The 27021-nt window shown below is 40.4% G+C and overlaps 3 protein-coding genes across 3 annotated transcripts in view; 1 reads left to right on the top strand and 2 right to left on the bottom strand.

Annotated features, from left to right (window-relative positions):
- The window catches only part of LOC128213505 (tetraspanin-18-like), an 83980-nt gene extending 65914 nt beyond the window's left edge, over positions 1 to 18066 (bottom strand). Inside the window, exon 1 of the mRNA XM_052919266.1 lies at positions 17306 to 18066. Within this exon, the coding sequence (XP_052775226.1) occupies positions 17306 to 17536 (231 nt within the window). The 5' untranslated portion in view covers positions 17537 to 18066. The remainder of the gene's footprint in view (positions 1 to 17305) is intronic.
- On the top strand, positions 2574 to 8331 carry LOC128213504 (uncharacterized). The gene is made up of 4 exons (XM_052919264.1): positions 2574 to 2621; positions 2902 to 4515; positions 4761 to 4949; positions 7892 to 8331. Exons 2-4 carry the CDS (start codon positions 2902 to 2904, stop codon positions 8174 to 8176), a joined length of 2088 nt encoding a protein of 695 aa, XP_052775224.1. The 5' UTR covers positions 2574 to 2621; the 3' UTR covers positions 8177 to 8331.
- Positions 18067 to 21671: 3605 nt separating the features above from the next.
- On the bottom strand, positions 21672 to 25717 carry LOC128215467 (complement C1q-like protein 2). Its single transcript, XM_052922150.1, has 3 exons — positions 25463 to 25717; positions 22651 to 22816; positions 21672 to 22158 (listed from the first exon to the last, which is right to left on the bottom strand). The coding sequence occupies exons 1-3, from the start codon at positions 25715 to 25717 to the stop codon at positions 21731 to 21733; spliced, it is 849 nt and encodes a 282-aa protein (XP_052778110.1). The 3' UTR covers positions 21672 to 21730.
- Between the last annotated feature and the right edge of the window lie 1304 nt (positions 25718 to 27021).

Genomic DNA, 27021 nt, shown 5'->3' with positions numbered 1-27021 from the left:
TGTTTTGTTTTTAAGAGTTTCAACAAAACCATGATAAATTCCAAAAACATTAGAGTATGTCGAAATGTCAAAATCACGCAATTGTTACCAACACTGCTAGAAACTGTTTCCACATATACTTAAAGTATACAGTTTACATAACAAATACGCCACACAACATGACAAGAAGTGATTCACACACATAATTAAACTAGATGTTTACAGTTAACATAACAAATACGCCCCACAACATGACAAGAAGTGATTCACACACATAATTAAACTAGATGTTTACAGTTAACATAACAAATACGCCCTACAACATGACAAGAAGTGATTTCCACACATAATTAAACTAGATGTTTACAGTTAACATAACAAATACGCCCTACAACGTGACAAGAAGTGATTTCCACACATAATTAAACTAGATGTTTACAGTTAACATAACAAATACGCCCTACAACGTGACAAGAAGTGATTTCCACACATATTTAAACTAGACGTTTTAATTTAACATTACAAATTCGCCCCACAACATAACAAGACGTGATTTCCACACATAATTAAACTAGACATTTACAGTTAACAATACAAATTCGCCCCACAACATAACAAGACGTGATTTCCACACATAAATAAACAAGACGTTTACAGTTAACATTACGCAATATGTGATACAACCTAACAAGAAGCCGTTTTCACATTTATATATACCAATTCATTATAAGAATCGACACATATAGAAATACAGTTCGGAATAATAGCAAATGTATTTATATGTCACAAGAAACTACATGTATGTAGTTTACGTGAATAAAAAACATTGTTCTGTTTTATGGATAGAAACACGTTAACCAGGCCGGTATTCATAAACAACTCTATATAGTCTTTTCATAACTTAAGTCATTTTTTTTTAAGTTAAATATCTCACTCACTGGCGAACTACAAGTTAAATTACGATGTACAATGTACAAGCCGATCTACAAGCTGAATACCGAACTACAAGCTTGTAATTGGCGAACTACAAGTTAAATTACGATGTACAATATACAAGCCGAACTACAAGCTGAATACCCAACTACAAGCTTGTAATTGGCGAACTACAAGTTAAATTACGATGTACAATGTACAAGCCGAACTACAAGCTGAATACCCAACTACAAGCTTGTAATTGGCGAACTACAAGTTGAATTACTATGTACAATATACAAGCCGAACTACAAGCTGAATACCAAACTACAAGCTTGTAATTGGCGAATTACAAGCTGAACTACGATGTACAATGTACAAGCCAACTTCACATACCGACATATTTTTCCATATTGTCTTTTCATATTTTAAGAACCACTCATACTATTCTTAAAATCATACTATTCTTAAAATTGACTATGAACTTTTTAAGAAATCTACTTGGGATAAGAAATGATGAATACCGGCCCTTACATCTCACTCACAAGGAGATTTAGGGGCTCTGACTCCCCTGCGTTTAGTATGCGTTATTCAATGGAGTTTTAAGGAGTACTCCGGACTGACGCATGCGTTTGGTAAGCGGTACTCAAAATCCTAAAAATTGTCATTACCAGGTATGCAGACTCGACAAATCGTTTAATAGGATTTTTTAATTCGAGCAGTTATGATAGGACAATCCGTTCGAATGGAATCAGAAGGACGTTACGTCATCATTTACGTCACCTTTTCTAAAACCTTACGAGCAAACATGGCCGGTATTCATAAAGTATCTTCATCATTCATTTACTCACCTCATTCGCTTTGTCAAAATAAAAGGAAAGTTTAAGTGAATTATACTTAAATATATGTCGAATTTCACTGAAGTCAGTGAAAATAAAGCATAAACAGCATATGAACAGTCAGATACTTAAATTCAGAAACTGTCGAATATGAGGTAAGAAACTGTTACGTCTATATTAGAGTACATCAGAACACACTATGTTAGGGTAATATTCGTAAGTTAGAGTAATATTCATATTTCGAGTAATATTCATAGATTTCGAAAGTGAGAACACACCATTTTAGAGTAATATTCGTAGCTTAGAGTAATATTCATAGTTCAGAGTAATACTCATAGATTTAAGTATTTTTTCATATTTAGAGAAGTATTCTTATTTTGGGTAATAATCATAGTTTAGAGTAATATTCATATTTTGGGTAATAATCATAGTTTAGAGTAATATTCATATTTTGGGTAATAATCATAGTTTAGAGAAATATTCATATTTTGTGTATTAAATAATCATGGTTTAGAGTAATATTCATACTTTGAATGACTTTATAGTTCATCAAATGAGACCACCTAGACTTCGTTTCACCCTGAGGACGATGTGCTCAAGTTATGTCCACCCCCTGATATCATATCATAGTGCCGCCCATGGAGATCTATTTGATAATTGCTGAGCAGCTACATTTTCTCCAAACGATATCGACTAAGGTGCTTTCGGACAAGGACAAGTTTTCACGTCAAGTCCGAATGATCAAAACAAAGCTTCTGTTTTTATGGCACAAAGGGCCAAGTACTGGGGCAATGTTATGTAAGAATGTGTCTCCTTATCTTTGTAACCTCATTCATAAACTGACAGACTTTGTCGGCATAACGTGTACCGAAGGAGAACTTGCACCGAACGGTGAGTGTCCACTTGAATAATTATATTTTATTTCGATGTTATATTTATTAAATATCCAGTCTTTTTTACAAAAATAAATATCAATATTTTCTTTTCCTAAAACAAGAAAAAAGATTTGCGTCAATGAATTCTTGTACGTAATAAAAATAAATAACAAACAAAATTTAATACTAAACTATAATTGTGTGTATTCTTGTACATTTAATTGAAACGAAATAACTAAGGACGGGTCATTTAAGTTCTTTGTTCTTGGTTTAACTCCGGATTGTTTCAATCATAGATGCTGGCATTACACAGCCTGGTGCTTCTTGGCGCCGCGCTCGGGGTGATCAGCGCCGCCGATACCACCCACGCCCCTTTGTCTGCCGCTGACACAATCCGGGAGACACAAAAATTACTGACGGAGCTTAATCAGCTTAAATCAACTTTCAAGAAAACCATGACGGGCCTCGCAAGACAGACTATGCTACAGCAGCTGTTTGTCGAGGAACGGGTGAGGTCCGAAGGTAGCTCAGGTGTCAAACAGATTCGCAACACGGAAGGCGGTACCCGGCCCTACCACTCCGCGACATTCACCGCGGACACAGCCGGCAGCATCCACGAACACGCGGATAACGACCGGACAGGCGGGTTGGGCGAAATGGTGGTTGTCCTCAATGGCGTGGAGTTCAAGACAAGGCATAATGATTACAAACTGAAGATGCCGTCAACCAAGAGTAAGTCGTACAATGAAATAGAAGACATTCCATTTCCGGATGTCCCTCCGTCTGTGCTGCACAAGTCCACAGTACCTGAGCAGATTGCTGAGATGCAAGAGTACTTCAAAGCTTTCCACACACAGGATACCAAGCATCGCGACTACCGCCCATACTTCAAGCCCGTCATGTGTTACATTGAAGGCGGCTGGACCTCCGACGCCGAAAACTTCACGGAACCGTTCCAGAGCGACCGCCACTCCCTTGACACCAACAGCTGGGAAAACCTCCAAGATAAAATAAGGTTCACTGCAGCTTCCGGTGGGAAGAGCTTCTCGGAAAACTTCGCGTATCTGCCAACCACGATTGTCAACGTCACTGAAGACGGAGAACCAGTGTACGCTCAGTGGAACTACAGAGTGCTTTGTAATCCAATCACAACAGAACTATCCCTCAAAGACTTTAAGCCGGTGAATGACATTGCTGTCAGAATCGCCAACAATCTGACCATGAGCGAGTACGCCATGGAGAAACTGGCGCGGTTTTCTATTTCAGTTAATGATGGGTTCGGATATGTCAGCGAAAGCCAGACCGGAGTATTCAAGGACAGGCGGTTTTTGCACGGCAAAATGGACGATATCATGTTCGAGATTCCGGGAAAAGACAACCACCCCGGTTACTTGGAGGACAACAACTTTGAGCGTTTAAAACACCGCGTGGAATTTAAGAACCACACCATTCTGAACGTCGCTAGGTACCATCGCCATTACAGAAGCTTCCAGTCAGACGCAAGTGGGCTGATTATCAGAAACCGCGGCTACTCTGACACATCCATGTATGTAGCCGGTACACAGAATCCACAGATAGCCAAGGTGAATGTCAAAGATTGTAAGAATGTAAATAGGAAGCACGTGTGTACAATATACGAAGGGCGGTACACGTACGCCATACCGATAGAGGTTGTCTGGCTTACGCCACTGAGCAAATGGAACCCATATAGCCTCCAATTAGCTTCCGAAGCCAGCATCCCGGCCGCACACCACCGCAATGGTGCGTTCAATGCCAACAGTGCGTACAACGGGACATCTAGCAAGTACTTCTACCAAACGCCCGCGGAGTTCTACACCAGCGGCGACCTAGTTCGTCATTCGACCGACACCTCCAAAACCATCGTGGGAGTTTTAGACCAACATGGACAGGTACGAACAAAGTATATTTGATATTTACCTACACAATCTGTTTCATTTTCGAAGCAAGAAAGCAGGCATATTAAACTATCTAGCTAAACATATTTTTTGAATGGTTGACTTTATAAACAAGCGGTCATTTAACAGAAGAAATATCAATCCTCGCGACCAGAAATGAAAATAAAGTCATAGCATTAAAGAGACAAACCATCATTCCAATTGAATTTGTATATGCCGTTATGACTTATTTTTAAAAGGTTCGCAACGTGGTTGGTTCCGGCCTGCGTATCTTCACCCCGGACATCCCGGGGGTTGGTCCAGTTCGTCTCCGTTACCCAGTGTTCCCCGTGCACCAGGATGGCAACACCGTCTGGAAGAACCTCATGGCCCTACAAGACATCACCCTTAATAGTCGAGCATGGCACCGCATGTTTGAAACGCCTCCGGTACGCCTTTTAGACTGCAATACCACATGTTTAAAACACAACTGATACGCTGCCCTATTGGCTTGCTGATCACATGCTTAAAACACAGCTGATACGCTGCCCTATTGGCTTGCTGATCACATGCTTAAACACAGGTGATACGCTGCCCTATTGGCTTGCTGATCACATGCTTAAAACTTAGCTGATACGCTGCCCTATTGGCTTGCTGATCACATGCTTAAAACACATCTGATACGCTGCCCTAATGAATTGCTGATCTTATGCTTAAAACACAGCTGATACGCTGCCCTATTGGCTTGCTGATCACATGCTTAAAACACAGCTGATACGCTGCCCTATTGGCTTGCTGATCACATGCTTAAACACAGCTGATACGCTGCCCTACTGGATTTCTGATCACATGCTTAAAACATATCTGATACGCTGCCCTATTGGATTGCTGATCACTTGCTTAAAACACGGCTGATACGCTGCCCTGTTTGACTGCTGATCACATGCTTAAAACACAACTGATACGCTGCCCTATTGGATTGCTGATCACATGCTTAAAACACAGCTGATACGCTGCCCTATTGGCTTGCTGATCACATGCTTAAAACACATCTGATACGCTGCCCTATTGGATTGCTGATCACATGCTTAAAACACAGCTGATACGCTGCCCTATTGGATTGCTGATCACATGCTTAAAACACAGCTGATACGCTGCCCTATTGGCTTGCTGATCACATGCTTAAACACAGCTGATACGCTGCCCTATTGGATTTCTGATCACATGCTTAAAACACGGCTGATACGCTGCCCTGTTGGACTGCTGATCACATGCTTAAAACACGGCTGATACGCTGCCCTGTTGGACTGCTGATCACATGCTTAAAACTCAGCTGATACGCTGTCCTATTGGCTTGCTGATCACATGTTTAAAACACATCTGATACGCTGCCCTATTGGCATGCCGATCACATGTTTTAAACACAGCTGATACGCTGAGTGTCCTATAGGCATGCTGAGCACATGCTTAAAACACAGCTGATACGCTGCCCTATTGGCATGCTGAACACATGCTTAAAACACAGCTGATACGCTGTCCTATTAGCATGCTGATCACATGCTTAAAACACAGCTGATACGCTGCCCTATTGGATTGCTGATCACATGCTTAAAAGACGGCTGATACGCTGCCCTATTGGACTGCTGATCACATGCTTAAAAGACGGCTGATACGCTGCCCTATTGGACTGCTGATCACGTGTTTGAAACACAGCTGATACGCTGCCCTATCGGATTGCTGATCACGGGTTTAAAACACAACTGATACGCTGCCCTATTGGATTGCTGATCATATGTTTAAAGCACAGCTGATACGTTGCCCTATTTGATTGCTGATCTGAGTCTGAAACACCGACTTGACTATACCGTTTAAAGTTAGTTCAGAACTAGGAATAGGCTTATTCAGAGGCTATACTGCCCTTAAACTGGCATAAGGGTGCCTGTAAATCTACCAGTTCGTAACCCTTAAGTGTTAGGGAAATCGGTAGTCAAAAGGCTAATGTGCCTGTAAAAATACACCAGTTCGCATCCTTTAAGTGGAATCGCTGGAAAGAGGACAATGTGAAAAATATAGTAGTCCACAGCACTAAATGTTGATGGTTAAGGTTACTAAGCAATCCGATATAGCAGTGAATCAGGTACGTTTTATTAGCAACGACGAGATTAAATAAGTATTAAAGGCAGCGTCCATTTAGGGCAGCGTACCGGTGTTGTCTGTATACAGTCACTTAAACCCCTAAGTAAGAAATCACATGCTGACAACCAATCAGTACAGCGTGTATACATCACCGGTACGCTGCGCCGATTTGGTTGTTTGTTAAGGGTAAAAGCTAATCTATGGGATTTAGTGTCTGTATACATCAACGGTACGCTGCCCCGATTTGGTTGTTTGTTAAGGGTATTGCTCATCTATGGGATTTAGTGTCTGTATACATCACCGGTACGCTGCCCCGATTTGGTTGTTTGTTAAGGGTATTGCTCATCTATGGGATTTAGTGTCTGTATACATCAACGGTACGCTGCCCCGATTTGGTTGTTTGTTAAGGGTATTGCTCATCTATGGGATTTAGTGTCTGTATACATCACCGGTACGCTGCCCCGATTTGGTTGTTTGTTAAGGGTATTGCTCATCTATGGGATTTAGTGTCTGTATACATCAACGGTACGCTGCCCCGATTTGGTTGTTTGTTAAGGGTATTGCTCATCTATGGGATTTAGTGTCTGTATACATCAACGGTACGCTGCCCCGATTTGGTTGTTTGTTAAGGGTTTTGCTCATCTTTGGGATTTAGTGTCTGTATACATCACCGGTCTCTGCCCCGGTTTGGATGTTCGTTAAGTGTATTGCTCATCTATGGGATTTAGTGTCTGTATACATCAACGGTACGCTGCCCCGATTTGGTTGTTTGTTAAGGGTATTGCTCATCTATGGGATTTAGTGTCTGTATACATCACCGGTCTCTGCCCCGGTTTGGATGTTCGTTAAGGTTTTTTTTTTCTATTTTATAGGATTAAGTGTCTGTATACATTACCGGTATGCTGTCCCGATTTGGTTGTTTGTTAAGGGTATTGCTTATCTATGGGATTTAGTATCTGTATACATCACCGGTACGCTGCCCTGAATACCTGTCTGCATGTTTTTACTAAGTTAGGGGTTTGAGTGGCTGTAGACAAAGCCGGTACGCTGACCTTAGGGTGTTTAATACAGAAAACGGTAAAATTGTGGACTTAAAATATGGTACCAATTCTTTCATTTCAAATATAACGAGCCGTACTTATTAACAAAGCATATTTTGCTCTGATCTTGCAAAATTTCGTAACGTTACGTTAGTCGGTATTTTGAATATCTTGGCGACTTAATACTTATTCAATCTCATATTTTCTTATCACAGGAGATGGACATAGCGGATCTGCACTACCATATGATGCGTAACACCCAACACCCGCCCGCTGGCCACATCCACCACTTTAACGTGACGCGCGCCCAGACGGAAGTCCTACAGTCGGGCGGCAACGTCACCGTCGTTACATCGACGGACCTGGGCCACAACCACACGCTCGTGCTCATAAAGGATGACCAGCGGAACGACAATCTTCGCGTGCAAATAGTCGAATGTGACGGTGGCCGTAAGTGGTGTGCGCACACTCACCCAGCATGGGCTTACATGGAGCCTTAGGTGCGCTTCGTTCACCAGTGTTGCATCTTAGTTGGATGCACCGCAGGTGTCAAGTCTGCAATATCTTTACTCCTACGGCATTGAAAATGGATTTTTTTGGATTTTTAGCATCCTATGTTAAAAAAATATTAAGAATTAAATTCAATTTATTGATACTTTTTTGTCCTTGTCCTTTTCTTTTAATTTTTTCAGTAAAGTATTTTGTTATGCCGTAACAGATGCGTCGTATTTACTCGTTTATCCCCGGCAGTCAACATCATGATTGCATATCGGAAATGGCCGACTTTTGACGATGTTGTGTCAAATATATTTTTTTATAATTTTTACAGACAATTGGCTTTCAGGTACCTTTTCGCTATAATTTAGTGGTCTCAAAATATGTCGGTCATCCGGACCGTCATTTACGGAAGAGCTGCCGGACCCGTATAAAGTTTGCCGGACATGTCCGGCGGACCGGCACATTTCGGGAAGACTGAATTTATTATAATAATAAATCAGACAGCTTTAGCTGCTGATGTAGCCAAAATTTTGGCAGGCTGGCAGTAAGCAGCAGTTGCAGAATGTACATACGAGCAAAACGTCCTTTAGAACAAACATAGGCGCCTCAATGCATTTTCAAGGAGCAAGAACTAACGAGTTTTATCTGTTTATAAATAGGAGCTACGCTTATAACAACAATGAAATGGATAAATTCATGTGTGGTCAGGCTACTACATAGTCAGTCAAAGGGAAGTTATAATTAATATATAAAATATATACATTTGATGTGTTTTTAATGTATTTTCACTACGTTTTGCTGCTTTTGTATATAAAATAATGAAAGACTGGGGAAATGTGAGTAGAAGCAGGATCATCAGCACGACCACCACTAACAATAACAACAACAACTTATACTCCAACAACAGCAGCAGAAGCAGCAACGGCATAGGGGCAAACGTTTCTCAGGAATGCTTTGGGAAATCGACTACTCCGCATGGAATGTCTTACATATCTTGGAACAAATGTTATCGGCAAATAATTGGACATACTTGCGAGGTTTAAAGCGTTACTTCATAATCATAAGAAGTCAGTTAACAAATAAAATACATTCTCTCGAAACCACCAGGGATCTATCCTTCGATAAGTAACGCGTTTCGAAGCGTTCCGTCACGGAATATGTGTACAAAATAGGATTTAATATATTGTTTGATAATTCAAGTCGACAGACTTCGGCGATGGAAAACCCAGTGGACTCATTTTATTCTGTCTGCGTTTTCCTAATCAGACCGATTTAATGGTCAGGAGCTATAATATCGTACACGTTTGCCAAACTTTAAAAGTTAAAAACCTGTATATACATGAGTGTCTACCTTTGTTAGGAAATAATTTGATATTTTTATATTGATAAATTATGTTTGATGAACTTTCTATACATATTCACTGCTCAGTTTTACAAATATTACAAAAGTAATCGGAGTCCACACACAAGACCAACTGCGTTCATACCCCGATTATGACATCAGTCCCGCAATTCATTCCTTAAATAAACAATCATTACAAAACTAAATATACGCTTTACAATTTAAATTTTTTACTCTTCTGACGCCAATACAAAAGTGAGACGTCATTGTCAAACTTGGCTTCTATATAAACATCTAAACTTTCAGGACCAGGTGCACTTCAATATATTCCCCAGTCCTGTAATGGGACTTGCTAGATTTAGGATGGGAATTAAAATATACAGCACTCACGAGAAAAGTTAGAACGATTTTCACGTCAAGTTTTCACGGCGTCTTTATCTTTCTTTCCACGGTTTTGACTGTGTTTATTTTGTAAATTAAGTTTGCATGCGAGGGAACAGAATAAAGCATGATAGTATGCTTAAATGGAATACTGAGCAAATTGCTATTTTATTAATTAACCTAATTTGAAGTAAGTGCAATGTGTTTTGTGAATGGTGTAAACTATTCCACACCCAGACCAATGTGTACTTCCATAGTAATAGTGAGATGCCATGAAATAAAATCCAAATGATTAAGAATCTTAATCATTAAGGTTTTATTTAGGTTATCTAGCAGACTTAGAATACAACCTCATTGGCTGACAAATTGTCAACGTAAGATCTGACGCAGGAATTAGGTATCGGATGAGTGGCAGTGGGCGGACCTTTAACCCTAACCCTTTAACACCCGCGAAAGTTGAAATTCTAAATAATTAAGCCTGATGCACGCAACATTTATATATCTAGATAATATGATTGCCTATCTGCAATTTCATGGGATGTAAATGTAGGTCGTATTCTAATGAAGAATGCCATTAAAGTGCATTAATGGAACTTATGTAAAAATAAAGCTCAAAGGGTTAAGATTCATGATTGTTTCCATGTAATTATTTTAGGAATCATGGCATTGAGAAAATTCGACAAGAGTCAGTGATTCGGTTTGACAGCGTCTGAAATGTAGTCAATCCGATTGAAAAATATTCAGTCCGACAAAACCAATTGCTAAAACGCCGACACTCAGTAATACTGTAACAAACATATTTCCATTTCATTGTACGTTGTGATTGATTTGTTTGCGCGTTCTAAAAATACAATACATTGGTTATGTCAATCATTTAACGTTTAACATATATTGTACTCTTATTTCCGTTCAAAAAACGAAACAAAAACAATAATACCGGGAAAAGGCAACTATCATTGGGCATGCGCTAAGCGGTGCGTCTTTTAAAAATTGCCATGACAAAAAAAGTCTGAAAAAAACAACACATTTAATCCTAAAGAGTCATGTCGTTCAGGCGGACCGATAGTACTCGGGTTGGTAAAAAATTACCGCCAGGACCGACGGTTTTCCCAATGTCCGGGTATCAAAAAATTACCACACGGCGTACAATACATACAATGTATACCGCATGCGTTTTTCAGGATTCAATTATAATAGCAAACAACTAATCTCCTAGTAACTGGAAGGCCCAAATGGCGCCTGAAGTTCTCAGTCATTTCTAAGATAGTTCGTGAGTTAAACAGAGCGTTTTATCTTCGTTTTATCCATATTATTCAGTAGTTGTTCCCAGTGCGGCCATTATTCTTTCATATCATATCTGCTTGCCTGATGCACGCAATATTTATATATCTAGATACTATGATCAAACACATACTGCTCCGTTTTCAATATATATATATATTGTTAAATGTGTGGTTGGTTCACCGGGATAAATATTAGGCATTTTAGCGAATACAGCACCTTCCTATATACAGCAATTAACCACGAAAAAATAAATAACCGTAACCAAACCCTTTTCTAACCATAACCCTAAACCTAACCGTATTCCAACCCTAGTATTACACAAACAGTATCGATGAAAACAAAACAATAAATTTAATTATGCATGTACACATTTCACATTTCAAAACTTGTTAGCGAATATAAGTAAAACATTTCAGCTTTGTATATCACTTTGTTTTTATAACATTGAAAGCATTTAGACACACGTAGCGTCTGGGTTCTTCCGTAATTATGTACTTTGAAATAAAGATTGATGCTGTAAGCTCTTCCTGAAACTCCACTAATTACTGTCGCACCGAACAATTAACATGCAAATAGAATTATGCATCCGATAGTATCTTCCAGGGTGATTTTTTACCAAAATATATTACAAATTTTAACAAGATTTAGCTTGGACATTTGCAAATCAATGATTGTCTACAAGGAACAAGACAAATATATATCATTCTACTAACGTTAGCATTTATGTTCTGTGCTGGTATTCAATATTAGTCTTAATTGGATCTAAAAACGATGTAGCTAATCGGATTTCTGATATAAAGAACTGAGCAATAGTGTGATTGAAGTCAATGATGTATACCCATAAGATAAACTTCATTTGAATATTGAATACCATCCCAGCCCTGCCATGGAGTTCTATAACTTAATTGGAAATTTACACATACTGAATCCAAGTTTGTTCAGAACGAATGGTTTGGTGAAACTGATGTAGAAATATTAAACAAATGGTAAGGACTGTAACGCCATGTCGACCATTAGATTACAACCAATACAATAAAGAAAAAAAATGCAATGTTTATGAAAGGGCTGAGAGACTCCCTTTGGGATACATCGTTTCAATATGCAACCTTAACCAAGATATCGTGCATCTAGCCTGACCGGCCTCCATCAACCGGGGCCGGTACCTCACGAGACAAGCACAGGGCCTTACCGGCCTTTATTAACCAGGGCCGGGTCCTCACGTGACAAGCACAGGGCCTTACCGGCCTCCATTAACCAGGGCCGGTTCCTCACGTGACAACCACAGGGCCTTACCGGCCTCCATTAAACAGGGCCGGTTCCTCACGTGACAACCACAGGGCCTTACCGGCCTTCATTAACCAGGGCCGGGTCCTCACGTGACAAGCACAGGGCCTTACCTGCCTCCATTAACCAGGGCCGGTTCCTCACGTGACAAGCACAGGGCCTTACCGGCCTCCATTAACCAGGGCCGGTTCCTCACGTGACAAGCACAGGGCCTTACCGGCCTCCATTAACCAGGGCCGGTTCCTCACGTGACAAGCACAGGGCCTTACCGGCCTCCATTAACCAGGGCCGGTTCCTCACGTGACAAGCACAGGGCCTTACCTGCCTCCATTAACCAGGGCCGGTTCCTCAGGTGACAAGCACAGGGCCTTAACTGCCTCCATTAACCAGGGCCGGTTCCTCACGTGACAAGCACAGGGCCTTACCGGCCTCCATTAACCAGGGCCGGTTCCTCACGTGACGAACACTGAGCCTGATTGGTTTCCATTAACCAGGGTGGGTCCCTCTTCTCGTGAGCAGAACGGATAGATCGAATTCATCGTTGAAAAACAGCCACTATTTCGGTTATGTATTATTCTCTTCCGTTTTACACCTCATCTACTGGTTAGAGTACCGCCCCTCCCCCTCCCGCCAGCTTCCAAATGCCTTTTTACTACAGCACGTGGGTGCGATGGGGTCAGGCAATAATGCAGCCAATCAGTGCGGCATACCCTACAAACTTTTCATCATCAATATGAAAGTATCCATGTCCAGAAATAGCATCGCAAGGGTGAATCTAGGGGGCTTTAACTTGTGGCAGGCACACCCCTGAATCTGCTATAGCCATCTACATGTACAACAAAGTATAAAAGACAGGAGAACCGCCAGAGGTATCCTAAATATTTATCTCTGAACGAGTGTGTGCAATAGAAGATGGTTATATTTGGACATCTATGAATAATACATGTTGCAGGACCCGTATAATTATGTGCACATTCCCGGGAATCACTGCAGATAACTTAATTACCCCATACGTTCACAAACACACTGTCCAAATCAGCTTGTAAGGATCCATGGAAACCAGTATTGTAATACCAAACAATTAACTATACAGACCAAGTGCAACACATGGCACGCCAATGTTACAGTGAGTGTATACCACGTGATAAATTACGTCATAAATGCTACGTCGGAAGGCAATACGTTGTAATAAAATATGAAAACTTACGCGTATATCCATTTTATTCAATTTTAATAATAAGCTGGCGAGATTCAAATTGCAAATCAGATATGTTCTTCGTATGCATGTATATTGTCCGAATATGAAAGCCTATCCGAACTGAATACACATTATCTAGCATTTCTCCATAAGAATGATTATTACTTGGAAGTTGACCAACAGGGAAAGTTGAGCAACAGGGAAACCAGGTAACAATTCAAAGAAGACTGAGAAAACGACAAATCACAACCTATAAAAGGATAATGAATACCATAAATCCAGATTAAATATCACTTACTATCTGCGTCAGGGCAGACGGAAAGAATTGAGAGGTTAAAGAACACTAATATTACAATTAATGAAAGTGCTTCATTTCCAGCAATTAAATTCCGTCTTTATGAGAATGACTTACATGGGGGTAATGAATAAATGGCGGGAATCGACTTGCAGTTGATAACATTGTGGAAGGAAACTGATACTAGTACATTGTACAAAAGACGAATTTGTGAAAACAGTCTGCAAAAAGTAGTCTCATTCATAAAGGGCTTTTATTCTTTACCGTAGGAAAATAAAGTGTCATCTTACACATTAGCGGATCCAGGGGCGGTTGGCGCACCCGGCTAGCCCCCCCCCCCAACTCCTTTATTCGTCCAAGTTTACTTTTCATTTCAATAAAAGAGAAATACGTAATAATATACGCCCAAGATGCACGATTTTGGACTAGCAATTGTTAAAATGTTCATGGAGAAGTACATGTACTTCCAAACCCCTCCCAACACTTTAAAGCAAAATAATGTAATTCATTTATGAGGGAGGGGCGCAAATCAAAAGGTTACGCCCCTAAGTTTGGCCCCCTCTAACGTTGAATCCTGGATCCGCCTGTGTTGCATGCCTTGAATGACTGGATATGGAGGTCTGTGCGTGAGAATATGGCGTCTGTGGTAATAATGAGTCATGTCAGCAAATAATTACAAACTATGTATCTTGGTCAGTATTGAAACAGCCTTTATTAGTTTGCATTACACTTGTAACCGACAACATATTTTATTCTGCATAAGTCGTGTTTTACGTCCAGCTGCAGGATTTCGCTGGGAAGCAAACCTCCCCATGCATTATATATGATGTTTGGCCATCTACTCCGGCCTTACAGCTGGACGGTATTCCCGTAATCGAATTCTTGTGGCCACAATGTATCACCCTAGTCCAATATCGAATTCTTTGTTCAATTTAACCTAACACATTGCAATATTGTAGATCATATAATTATGGCCGGAAACTTTTTCGCGCCTAGCTCAAACACCCCACGACAACATTTTAGATTACTACACCTTTATAACTTATTTTTGTTCATATTTAGAGAACCCTGCAAACTTCTTCACTGTCTAAGAACATATTTATTAAGAACTCTTTAAAATGATGAACAAAATTATTTCTCACCCTTTTAAATGTGAAAGTCTAAATATAAATTGATGTTGTATTTGTGAGGTAGAGTTGCACCTCTTACTATAGAGTTGTTGTTGTATTTGTGAGGTAGAGTTGCACCTCTAACTATAGAGTTGTTGTTGTATTTGTGAGGTAGAGTTGCACCTCTAACTATAGAGTTGTTGTTGTATTTGTGAGGTAGAGTCGCACTTCTAACTATAGGGTTGTTGTTGTATTTGTGAGGTAGAGTCGCACCTCTAACTATAGAGTTGTTGTTGTATTTGTGAGGTAGAGTTGCACCTCTAACTATAGAGTTGTTGTATTTGTGAGGTAGAGTTGCACCTCTAACTATAGGGTTGTTGTTGTATTTGTGAGGTAGAGTTGCACCTCTAACTATAGAGTTGTTGTTGTATTTGTGAGGTAGAGTTGCACCTCTAACTATAGAGTTGTTGTTGTATTTGTGAGGTAGAGTTGCACCTCTTACTATAGAGTTGTTGTTGTATTTGTGAGGTAGAGTTGCACCTCTAACTATAGAGTTGTTGTTGTATTTGTGAGGTAGAGTTGCACCTCTAACTATAGAGTTGTTGTTGTATTTGTGAGGTAGAGTTGCACCTCTAACTATAGAGTTGTTGTTGTATTTGTGAGGTAGAGTTGCACCTCTAACTATAGGGTTGTTCTTGTATTTGTGAGGTAGAGTCGCACCTCTAACTATAGGGTTGTTCTTGTATTTGTGAGGTAGAGTCGCACCTCTAACTATAGGGTTGTTCTTGTATTTGTGAGGTAGAGTCGCACCTCTAACTATAGGGTTGTTCTTGTATTTGTGAGGTAGAGTCGCACCTCTAACTATAGGGTTGTTCTTGTATTTGTGAGGCAGAGTTGCACCTCTAACTATAGGGTTGTTCTTGTATTTTTGAGGTTGAGTTGCACCTCTAACTAAAGAGTTGCTGTTGTATTTGTGAGGTAGAGTCGCACCTCTAACTATAGAGTTGCTGTTGTATTTGTGAGGTAGAGTTGCACCTCTAACTAAAGAGTTGTTGTTGTATTTGTGAGGTAGAGTTGCACCTCTAACTATAGAGTTGTTGTTGTATTTGTGAGGTAGAGTTGCACCTCTAACTATAGAGTTGTTCTTGTATTTTTGAGGTTGAGTTGCACCTCTAACTAAAGAGTTGCTGTTGTATTTGTGAGGTAGAGTCGCACCCCTTACTATAGAAATGTGGTTGTTTTTGTGAGGTAGAGTTGCACCTATAACTATCGAGTTACAGTTGTTTTCGTGAGGTAGAGTTGCACCTCTGTTTTTCACGGCTCACCTCTTTTAAACTTAATATAGTTAAGATGCGTATATCAAGCGCATCTTTATTTTATACGTAACAACGCGTACGCGACGTTTGATCAAGATGGTACGTCATATTTTGATGGCGTGTACGAGTTTACAATCTCAAATGGCAAAACAAATATTATAATAACAAATAGTTTCCAAAGAATGCTACACCATAATTAAAGAAAGAACACTTCACAATCATAATATTATTTTACATACCAATAGAAGGTATTACTGTTAATGTTTTGCCTTCATTCATAAAAATAGAACATGCTTCAATGATAAGAAAGACATGCTTCACTTGATAAAAAAGATTAAGGCGAACAGGGCATATTTGTAATGGTCAATTTAGTCAAAAGGGCCCAGATCCCAAATATCTATAGATTTAGAGTTTCTTCAACAGGCAATACAACAGCAGCATCAGAGAGATGTATATGGAACGTCATATGTTACTTTTTTGTTGAATTCATACTATTATCATTAATAATGACTGTAATGACTTGATGGGGGGTGGGTCTTCAAAACATACAATAGCATGTATATGAGCCATGTAAGTAACACAATACCATTTGTATATCATAAAGTTTTCCTGTCAATAATTAAGTGGCTGCGAAATACTACTTGCAAGTAAAGGAACGTGCACGTGTATTAAACCGCACGGATCACACGTGCAGATGAGTTTTAAATCTTTGAATATATAATTATGTATGCGTGTTTGTACATATTGCACTCGCTTCAAACGGTTTTCATATGAATATGTACATTTCATGTCTGCGGAACTTAAAATGAAAATACATTCTGCACAAGCCTACACATACCTTTGCAACTGTGTGAATGCAACAATAGTTTAAAAATAAACATACAGGTTATTTCAGTGCAAAAAAGTAACGCAAGTGACTTACCATAGCCTCCGGATGCAGCTCAGAAATCTCTTCCTCCGGAAGTTCCTCCTTGGCGCCGCCCATACCGGAAGTCGTGAACACGGTGGGCACGGGCGCGTGCCGGGACTTCCGATACCTATCCAGTGCGGCACGAGCGGCGTCCCCGGGATACCGGGGCAGGGCTTTGAACGTGAAACTCGGCACTTGGGATTTCACTTTGTCCAGCAACGGTTCAATCCGGTCGCCATGCATCCAAAGCAATTGCTTTTGATATCAAAGATACTTTATTTATCCTAGTGTAACCAAAAATGTGTACATATTTGTGATAATTCACAGCGTTTCTTGTTTTGCACGTGCGGTTTTTGTAACATGAGCAACTGGTTTTCCAAATACACAAAAATTATGCACCACACTGCCATATCCAATAAAATAATCCCTGAAGTGTCCTCGATTTCTTAAAATCACAACTTTTTACACCTGTGTACGCTCTTATTTAGCCGAAAAGTTAATCTAATAAAGGACCTGATTATTTGAAACACTAAACGATCCACACTTGTTTGTTTTTGCTCAATCGTTGTTTAGTAAACAATGCTTCCATAGATTGATTTAGCGCTCGAGTAAACTATAAAATACAATCATTAAATTAGCACATTAAGTCCAAAGAAATTTGATATCTCCAATTATGCAAAATCTGTGCTGCTTATTCTATTACATTAAACATAGATATCCTTTAAACAAACGCCTACATCTATATAAAATGGGTATAAGTAATATGACGCGCAATATTCGCGCTCCATTCTTTTACTAAAAATTCTTAAAGCAAAAATAAAGTATATCTCTTATTTCCTTTTATTCACCGGCCAGTTTCCGCAGCTGAATGGTTCATAAATATGTCACAACTGTTGAATTATGTATAATTATCTTCAAGCTGTTGCAGAAGTACGATACACTGTCAAAGTATTTGATGCCTTGAGTTTTTTTGTTCTTAATACCTTTTTATGAAAACGTTCGATAGAGTATGCCTAGTTTTTAGGACAGAAAATATCAAACAATTTTAATAAATATATATAATTAGTGTGACTGATATTCACTCTTTAGTTTATATATTCAGATACATATTAGTCTTCCATCTATCTTTACTATCTTAAAGTGTTTATTAGTATTGTAAAACTTTATTACGTATGACTATTCCGTCAGTAATTACTAGTTTTTAAGAATTTTCATTAATTGTGACTATTCGTGAAACTTTTTTATTGTGACTATTCAAAAGGTAATAATATTTTTAAAGTTTATTAGTTTTAACTATTCCTATTTAACTGTAACTGGTTCAGAAACACTTGTTTAAAGCTGCACTAAAAATCCAGTACACCATTGTTACATTTATACCTATCGTAAACCAACCTCAAACTATTCGTGCTCAAAATATACACAAATCAAAATTAAGATTGCGAAGTGTGCAGATTCATCTACAATGTAATGTATTATACTCCTCTAGAAGTCGTTTTTAATCCTTCATAATTAACTAAGACCATTTTATTTTAAAAGCAAATAACCCCAAAATCCTTAACAATATTTCCACCACAAAAAAAGATATAATCCGATGATGGTACCCATTCCGTACTGCCGCAATTCAGGTCCGACGTTTACGACTTAAGCTATCGCCCTGCGTCCCCTCCAGCCAGTGAACCAATACTATCACCCCTACACTACAACCATTGTTCTATCATTAACCATGCCATCAGCAAAGTATCTCCTTTAGTTTCTTACCGAATACAGCCTTCATTCATTTGATTACATCTGGCGTGCCTTACTTTCCCGCCGTATTTTCCGATGTAAGAGGTGTAACTGTGACGCTTGCCGCTCCATGCATGATTTATGCCTCTTAGTCCTTGGCCAATCTAACATATCAGACGTTTAGTAGTTTAATTTAGTATGCAAGATGGGTACCAAAAAAAACCATTTTGATTGTTGCATAAAGTTATAAAATGATGTTTAAAAGGTTATTTTGTGATGTTTCCAGAAAAAAATGTAATTTCTAAAGATGCTTTATATTAAAGATGGCCACCAAGATGGCCGCCAAAAAGTGAAAATAACTCATTTTAAAAGATTAGCCTCAGTTTATACAAGTAAAAGTGATATATTCACAAACACATTTATCAGATAGAGGAATGTACTAACGAACGTACCGTTCGGTAGAGTTTTTGAATGAATATTTCTGTTATTACATTTAATTTTGAAATTGGAGCTTGGTTGGTCATTAAAATAAGGAAAAAATGAATTTTACTAGTTAAATTTACAGCTTGAATTGTGACAATATAAAAAATTGAACTAAAATTCTCGAGCTTACGATTTTCACTCGTACACTCGTTGATAAGATGACCCGAATGACCTTTACTTTCTTTGGCCCCAAATGACGCTAACTTCGACTATAATTGACCCTTGTTTCCTTTGACCCTATCGAACCCTTGCTTCCCTCGACCCTAAATGACCTTTGACATTAAATGAACATTGCTTCCATGGACCCTAAATGACATGTGCTTCCTTCGACCATAAAAGACCCTCTTTCCTTCGACTCTAGATGACCATTGCTGCCATAGATTCTAAATGACCTTTGTTTGCTTTGATCCCAAATGACACTTGCTTCGTTTGACCCTAAAATACTCTTTCTTTCTTCGACCTTGAATGGCCCTTGCTTCCTTCGACCCTGAATGACCCTTGCTTTCTTCGACTCTAAATAAACATTGCTGCCTTCGACCTTAGATGACCCTTGCTTCTTCGACTCAAAATGAACTTGATTCCTTCAACCCTGAATTACCATTGCTTCCTTTGACCCTAAATGAATTTTGCCTCCTTGAATGACCTTTGCCTCCTTCGACCCTGAATTACCATTGCTTCCTTTGACCCTAAATGAATTTTGCCTCCTTGAATAACCTTTGCCTCCTTCGACCTTTGCTTCCTTCGACCCCCAAATGACCCTTGCCGCCTTCGACTACAAATGACCCTTGCTTCCTTCGTTTCTAAATGAACCTTGCTGCCTTCGACTTAGATAACCCTTGCTTCCTTCGACACAAAATGAACTTGATTCCTTCGACCCTGAATTACCCTTGTTTCCTTTGACCCTAATTGAATTTTGCCTCCTTCTACCCTGAATGACCCTTGCCTCCTTCGACCCTTGCTTCCTTCGACCCTGAATGATCCTTGCTTTCTTCGACCCTTGCTTCTTTGACCATGAATGACTTGCTTCATTTGACCCTACATGAATCTTGCTTCCTTCGACCCTGATTAATCATTGCTTCCTTCGACCCTGAATGACCCTTGTTTCCTTCGACACTGAATGACCCTTGCTTCCTGCGACTCTTGTTCCTTCGACTCCGTGTGACCCTTGCTTCCTTCAATCCTTGCTTCTTTCGACCCCGAATGACCCTTGCTTCCTTCGATCCTGAAAGACCATTGCTTCCTTCGACCCTGATTGACTCTTGCTCCCCACGACCTTAGATGACCCTTGTTTCCTTTGATCCTAATTGACCCTTGTTTCCATTGATTGTAAATGGCATTTGTTTCTGTTCACCCTAAATGTTTTTGAACCTTTTACTTTATAAACCCTTCTCCTTTTCCCAGCTGTTGAGGAATCAAACGGTTTAATACCTACGGTAAAATTATTCAATTTTGACAGTTAAAGAGAAATAACTCAGTGGAGGCTGGTTATGTTTTTTTAGATATTAATTGCTCATATATGATACAACCAAGTTTCATGAATATGTGATTAAGAGAGTGGTCCTAAGTTTCATAATGAAAGGACCATAACTTAGAGTTATTAGAGCGATCAGACTGGTTCACAGCCTTGAAGGTGACAGTACCAGGGGTGGGTCCGCCTTGAAGGTGACAGTACCAGGGGTGGGTCCGCCTTGAAGGTGACAGTACCAGGGGTGGGTCCACGATTTAAAATTAGAGGGGGCCTAACTGAGGGGCGTAAGCTTTTGACTTGCACCCCTTCCTCAAATGCGAAATGCATTTGGTTATTTGTTGGCAAGAGGTTTGGGTATTCTCCCCTTGGAAATCTTAGCAATATCTTGTCGGTGATGGTGCATTTTAGGCGGCATATTTTAACTTTTTTCTCCTATATTGAAATATAAAGCAAACTTGGACGAATTTAGGGGGGGGGGGTCACTATAGGGTACGCCCATATACGTTGTTACACTCAAGGTCATTATTGAATACATAATTGGTCATGTTTGTAAACAAGCACTTTGGTTGACGCTGAGGATGGAAAACAGGATTCCTCAATATGTCCCGTTTTCAAACGAGCGTATTGAAATTCGCGAATTGTATAGTTCAATGTTTTTTATTTCATCGCCTTTAATCATATTGTGGTAAATGCAATAAAGAATGAAGAGGAAAAGTAAGCTGAATATTGTCCAATGTAAGCATATACATATATGTATAGCATCAATCAAACAGGAATCCGGAAAACGCGCTATATCCGTTGCCGTAGTATTCTCCAGTTTTGTCCGACGCTTGACGAACGCTGATGACGTCACCTCGCTTCAGTTCGACCACCACCGTCACTGATGACGTCGCTCGTTCGATCGCACCATAGCCTGACGTCACACGTGCGAGCATTCTGCCGTTGCCGGCGAGTTCCGCGGAGACCATCTTGTGAAACTGTGCCCGTACTGTTACCGTAAACAGGTAGCGACCGGACAGCGGTGCAGTGAACTCCCCGGAGGAACCCTTGAATCCACTTCCGGCGTTCATCATGACGTCATCGAAAAGGAGTGTTTCTCCGGGCCGAAAAAGGATGTGGGAGGAGAGGCGGGCGGAGAAGGCGACACCGGCGTCCTCAACCTCGGTACCGTCCAGAACAACGCCAATCTCTGCAATCAGCAGTTGTTGCATTTTTCATAATAATGAGAAATGAAGATTTTTACTTCTACAGATAAAGTTTTAAATATTTACGCTCGAAACATCCTAAGTGAATTATACTTTAACAATTTCCCTCAAAAGTAACCTTTTTCAAAATAATGCTCTTTTAGATGTAAACATAGTACGAAGCAAATAAACTGTTATTTTAAACAATCTGTGGTTGTTGAATGTCACAGATAGAAACTTAACTTTTTATCAGATGATTTAAGTGAAACAAAACCTAATTTTGTTCGCGATACCTAATAAATATCATAGGCATACCAAACGGGTATGGGTATAGTTTCCTAAAATTAAACACCATCACCGCAAAAACAAAAGCAAAACAACAACAACAACAACAACATGAACAATATCATCACCATCATAATCAGCAGCAGCAGCAGCAGCAACAACAACAATAGCAGCAGCAGCAGCAACAACAATAACAACAACAACAACATTACCTTTCACAATGACTCGCGTATTCTTCTCCAGCCCGGCGACCTTGGTAACTAGGGCGACGATATCTTCTTGCACGCGCCGGAACTCCCCTTTCTCCCCCAACCGTAGCCCCACCGTTCCTCGCAGCGCCTTCAGTTCATTGATGTTCATACCGCTACTTCCGGTGAACTAAAACAGGAACAAAGCAAAGCTGTTTGAACGATGCAAATCAAAACCAGTCTGGTCTAGTGCTACTGGTGTTTGCCGATCACCAAATAGGTCGTGGGATCGAGCCCTTAAAAGGAACATTATATAAAAAAACGACCGTAAAAACGTAACACCGCTCTGTTGAAACAAAACAAAATCATGGTCTGGTCCAGTGTTTGCCTTCATCCAAGAGGCCGCGGGATCGAGCCCTACCTGGGAAACGTTCTTTTGGACTTTCATAAAATGTATGCGGTACTGGTTCCAACTTAGGTATGGACTCTAAAGTGGTACAGTCGGGCTGAAATAAATTCTCGGGGTAGCTGAACCTTTAAAAGAAAAACAGCGGCAAATGTGTTGGATAACGCGCTGCTTAGTGTCGTTTCACCGACATGCCAGCTGAAAATGTGTAATTTTAATTAACCAAAAACTATTCTTGAGGTTACAATTTGATTAAAATGTCGGAAATAGTGAAATTAGTTTCGATTTAGGGATTTCTCTCAATTGCTTGACATCGGATTCAGACTTTAATCTTGAATAATTAGACATCTAATTGAAATATATAGCCATGAGCGGAACTCGGCTTCGAAATTGAAAAAAAAAGTGAAGACAGAATCAAATTATAAACATGACTTAAAGCATTTTTTATTTCCTCAATATTGTAAATATTTCCTATCGTTAATTTGTAAATTTATATCTTAGTTTATAGAAAAGCACACATATTACGTTTGCAAAAATACGGAAAATTAAGAACAGCAGCCTTTTTAAATATCAACAAATGAATCAGATATGTTCTCAGCTGTTTGCTATAAAACAATTTCATTACATAACAAATATCTTAATAATTTTAGACAAAAAATAACTAGTACTACATTTTTTTTAAAAACAAAAAATGGATTGTCACAAATTTCGGAAGTGACAAGGAGTAAGTATTAGAAATGTATGAATCAAACACTCTGAATTGCTGATGACAGTTCATTAAAGATGCACCTTTACTCCCAAAAATGTTGTACCACAATTAATAAAAATGTTTTAAAGTTACCGAAAAGGATGAATATATATCGAAAACAATGGTTCTTATGAAGTATACCGTGTTGCATTTTACAAAGTCGCAGAAAACATGGTATTTTACCTTATGAGACGATAGTTGATCTCTGTAAATCTTTTACCGTTCACCAATCATTTAATATTTTTGCGTATTAAGCTGTTAAATACGCGGTTACAATCTCAATTATCAGTAATTAATATTTAGTGTAGCATTTTAATAGTAAGTAGTTAAAGGTTTATCACTCAAAATGTATGTTTGTTATGAATGTGTATGTATTGATTATAAATACGAGTGTCACTTTAAAAGAAGTAGTGATTTCTGGAAACTTACCTGATTCAATAGTATCCGATCCTGTTCGCTAACAATCTCTCACTTTCAAAAGTACAGCCTGAGTCTCTCTGAAGAAAACAAAAAAACACCATAGGAAACTTAAGATAATTCACTAATTTTCTTTCAGAAATAAACTTTTTGATAAAACTCATCTATTTTCGGATTTTTTAATCGCTAATATAATTTATATCTTCCGTGATAAAAAAAAAATAATTAAAACGATTAATTTCTGATAGAAGCTGTGAACTTAACAGATTTGTTTGATTTTAGATATTACAAGAATCCTTTAGGCTACATTACACTAATTTTACTAAGTATTATCTTCATTGTGATTTAAGCACTGAATCAAAGGAATAAAATACTGTACTGTTTTACAAGAATCTCTTTGTATTGAAGTGAATGTTGGCTTGCTATTATACTGCTCAGACGCATACAGCAAAGAAAATGTTTTTTGTCGGTGGGTCTGTGTTTTCAATCCGGCAAAAAGTCGTTTCCAAAAGGTATAAAAAGTGAGCAGTTAAAAACAGGAAACGATTTATCAAAATATCACCGTGTCATAATAGTTTCCCGTTCAAAATAATATAATTGTAATCTCATGGAAAATGGACAGGATGTAGTTGTTAGTGTTTTAAATTTCAGTATAGATAATAAATTAAATAAATTGACGTTCTTACTGTGTATATACAATGTAGATATAAAATATGTTTACATTTCATGATTACATTATGCCTTTGTGAATCATGTCATACATAGCACTAGACCTCTCGCACTCTGCTTGGGAGCGAACCCAAAACCTCTTGGTTTAGAGGCGGATACCTTTACCGCTAAATCACTCTAGCCCTGGTGGAGATTGAGCCCACATCCTCTTGGGTGAAAGGTGTATACCTTTACCACTAGACGACCCTCACTTTGCAACGGAGTGAATCCACATCACCTTAGTTGAGAAACGGACACCTACACCACTAGAATTATCTCACTCTGGCGAGAAGCGAACCCCCACCTTTTGAATGTGGGGCGGACAGCCATTACACTAGACCAGACCACCCCCACTCTGGTGTTGATCGAGCCCACAACCCCTTGGGTGCGAGGCGGACGGCCATTACACTAGACCACTCCCACTCTGGTGTTGATCGGCCACAACCCCTGGGGTTCGAAGCGGACGGCCATTACACTAGACCACTCCCACTCTGATGTTGATCGCCCACAACCCCTTGGGTGCGAGGCGGACGGCCATTACACCAGACCACTCCCACTCTGATGTTGATCGCCCACAACCCATTGAGTACGAGGCGGACGGCCATTACACTAGACCACTCCCACTCTGGTGTTGATCGAGCCCACAACCCCTTGGGTGCGAGGCGGACGGCCATTACACTAGACCACTCCCAATCTGTTGTTGATCGAGCCCACAACCCCTTGGGTGCGAGGCGGACAGCCATTACACTAGACCACTCCCACTCTGGTGTTGATCGAGCCAACACCCCCTTGGGTGCGAGGCGGACGGCCATAACACTAGATCACTCCCACTCTGTTGTTGATCGAGCCCACAACCCCTTGGGTGCGAGGCGGACAGCCATTACACTAGACCACTGCCACTCTGGTGTTGATCGAGCCCACAACCCCTTGGGTGCGAGGCGGACGGCCATTACACTAGACCACTCCCACTCTGTTGTTGATCGAGCCCACAACCCCTTGGGTGCGAGGCGGACGGCCATTACACTAGACCACTCCCAATCTGTTGTTGATCGAGCCCACAACCCCTTTGGTGCGAGGCGGACGGCCATTACACTAGACCACTCACACTCTGGTGTTGATCGAGCCCACATTCCCTTGGGTTCGAGGCGGACGGCCATTACACTAGACCACTCCCACTCTGGTGTTGATCGAGCCCACAACCCCTTGGGTGCGAGGCGGACGGCCATAACACTAGACCACTCCCACTCTGGTGTTGATCGAGCCCACAACCCCTTGGGTGCGAGGCGGACGGCCATTACACTAGACCACTCCCACTCTGTTGTTGATCGAGCCCACAACCCCTTGGGTGCGAGGCGGATGGCCATTACACTAGACCAGACCACTCCCACTCTGTTGTTGATGGAGCCCGCAATCCCTTGGGTGCGAGGCGGATGGCCATTACACTAGACCACTCCCACTCTGGTGTTGATCGAGCCCACAACCCCTTGGGTGCGAGGCGGACTGCCATAACATTAGACCACTCCCACTCTGGTGTTGATCGAGCCCACAACACCTTGGGTGTGAGGCGGACGGCCATTACACTAGACCACTCCCAATCTGTTGTTGATCGAGCCCACAACCCCTTTGGTGCGAGGCGGACGGCCATTACACTAGACCACTCCCACTCTGGTGTTGATCGAGCCCACAACCCCTTGGGTGCGAGGCGGACGGCCATTACACTAGACCACTCCCACTCTGGTGTTGATCGAGCCAACACCCCCTTGGGTGCGAGGCGGACGGCCATTACACTAGACCACTCCCAATCTGGTGTTGATCGAGCCCACAACCCCTTGGGTGCGAGGCGGACGGCCATTACACTAGACCACTCCCACTCTGGTGTTGATCGAGCCCACAACCCCTTGGGTGCGAGGCGGACGGCCATTACACTAGACCACTCCCACTCTGGTGTTGATCGCCCACAACCCCTTGGGTGCGAGGCGGACGGCCATTACACTAGACCACTCCCACTCTGGTGTTGATCGAGCCAAATGTTGTAAATGTCATGAATGTTGTGAATGTCGTAAATGCTTCGAATGTCCCAACTGTTGTAAATGTCATGAATGTTGTGAATGTCGTA

The sequence above is a fragment of the Mya arenaria genome, chromosome 13 (assembly GCF_026914265.1).
Source record: "Mya arenaria isolate MELC-2E11 chromosome 13, ASM2691426v1".
Taxonomy (NCBI): Eukaryota; Metazoa; Mollusca; class Bivalvia; order Myida; family Myidae; genus Mya; species Mya arenaria.
The sequence above is the reverse complement of the archived record's forward strand: the minus strand, read 5'-3'. Positions and strand labels throughout refer to the sequence as shown.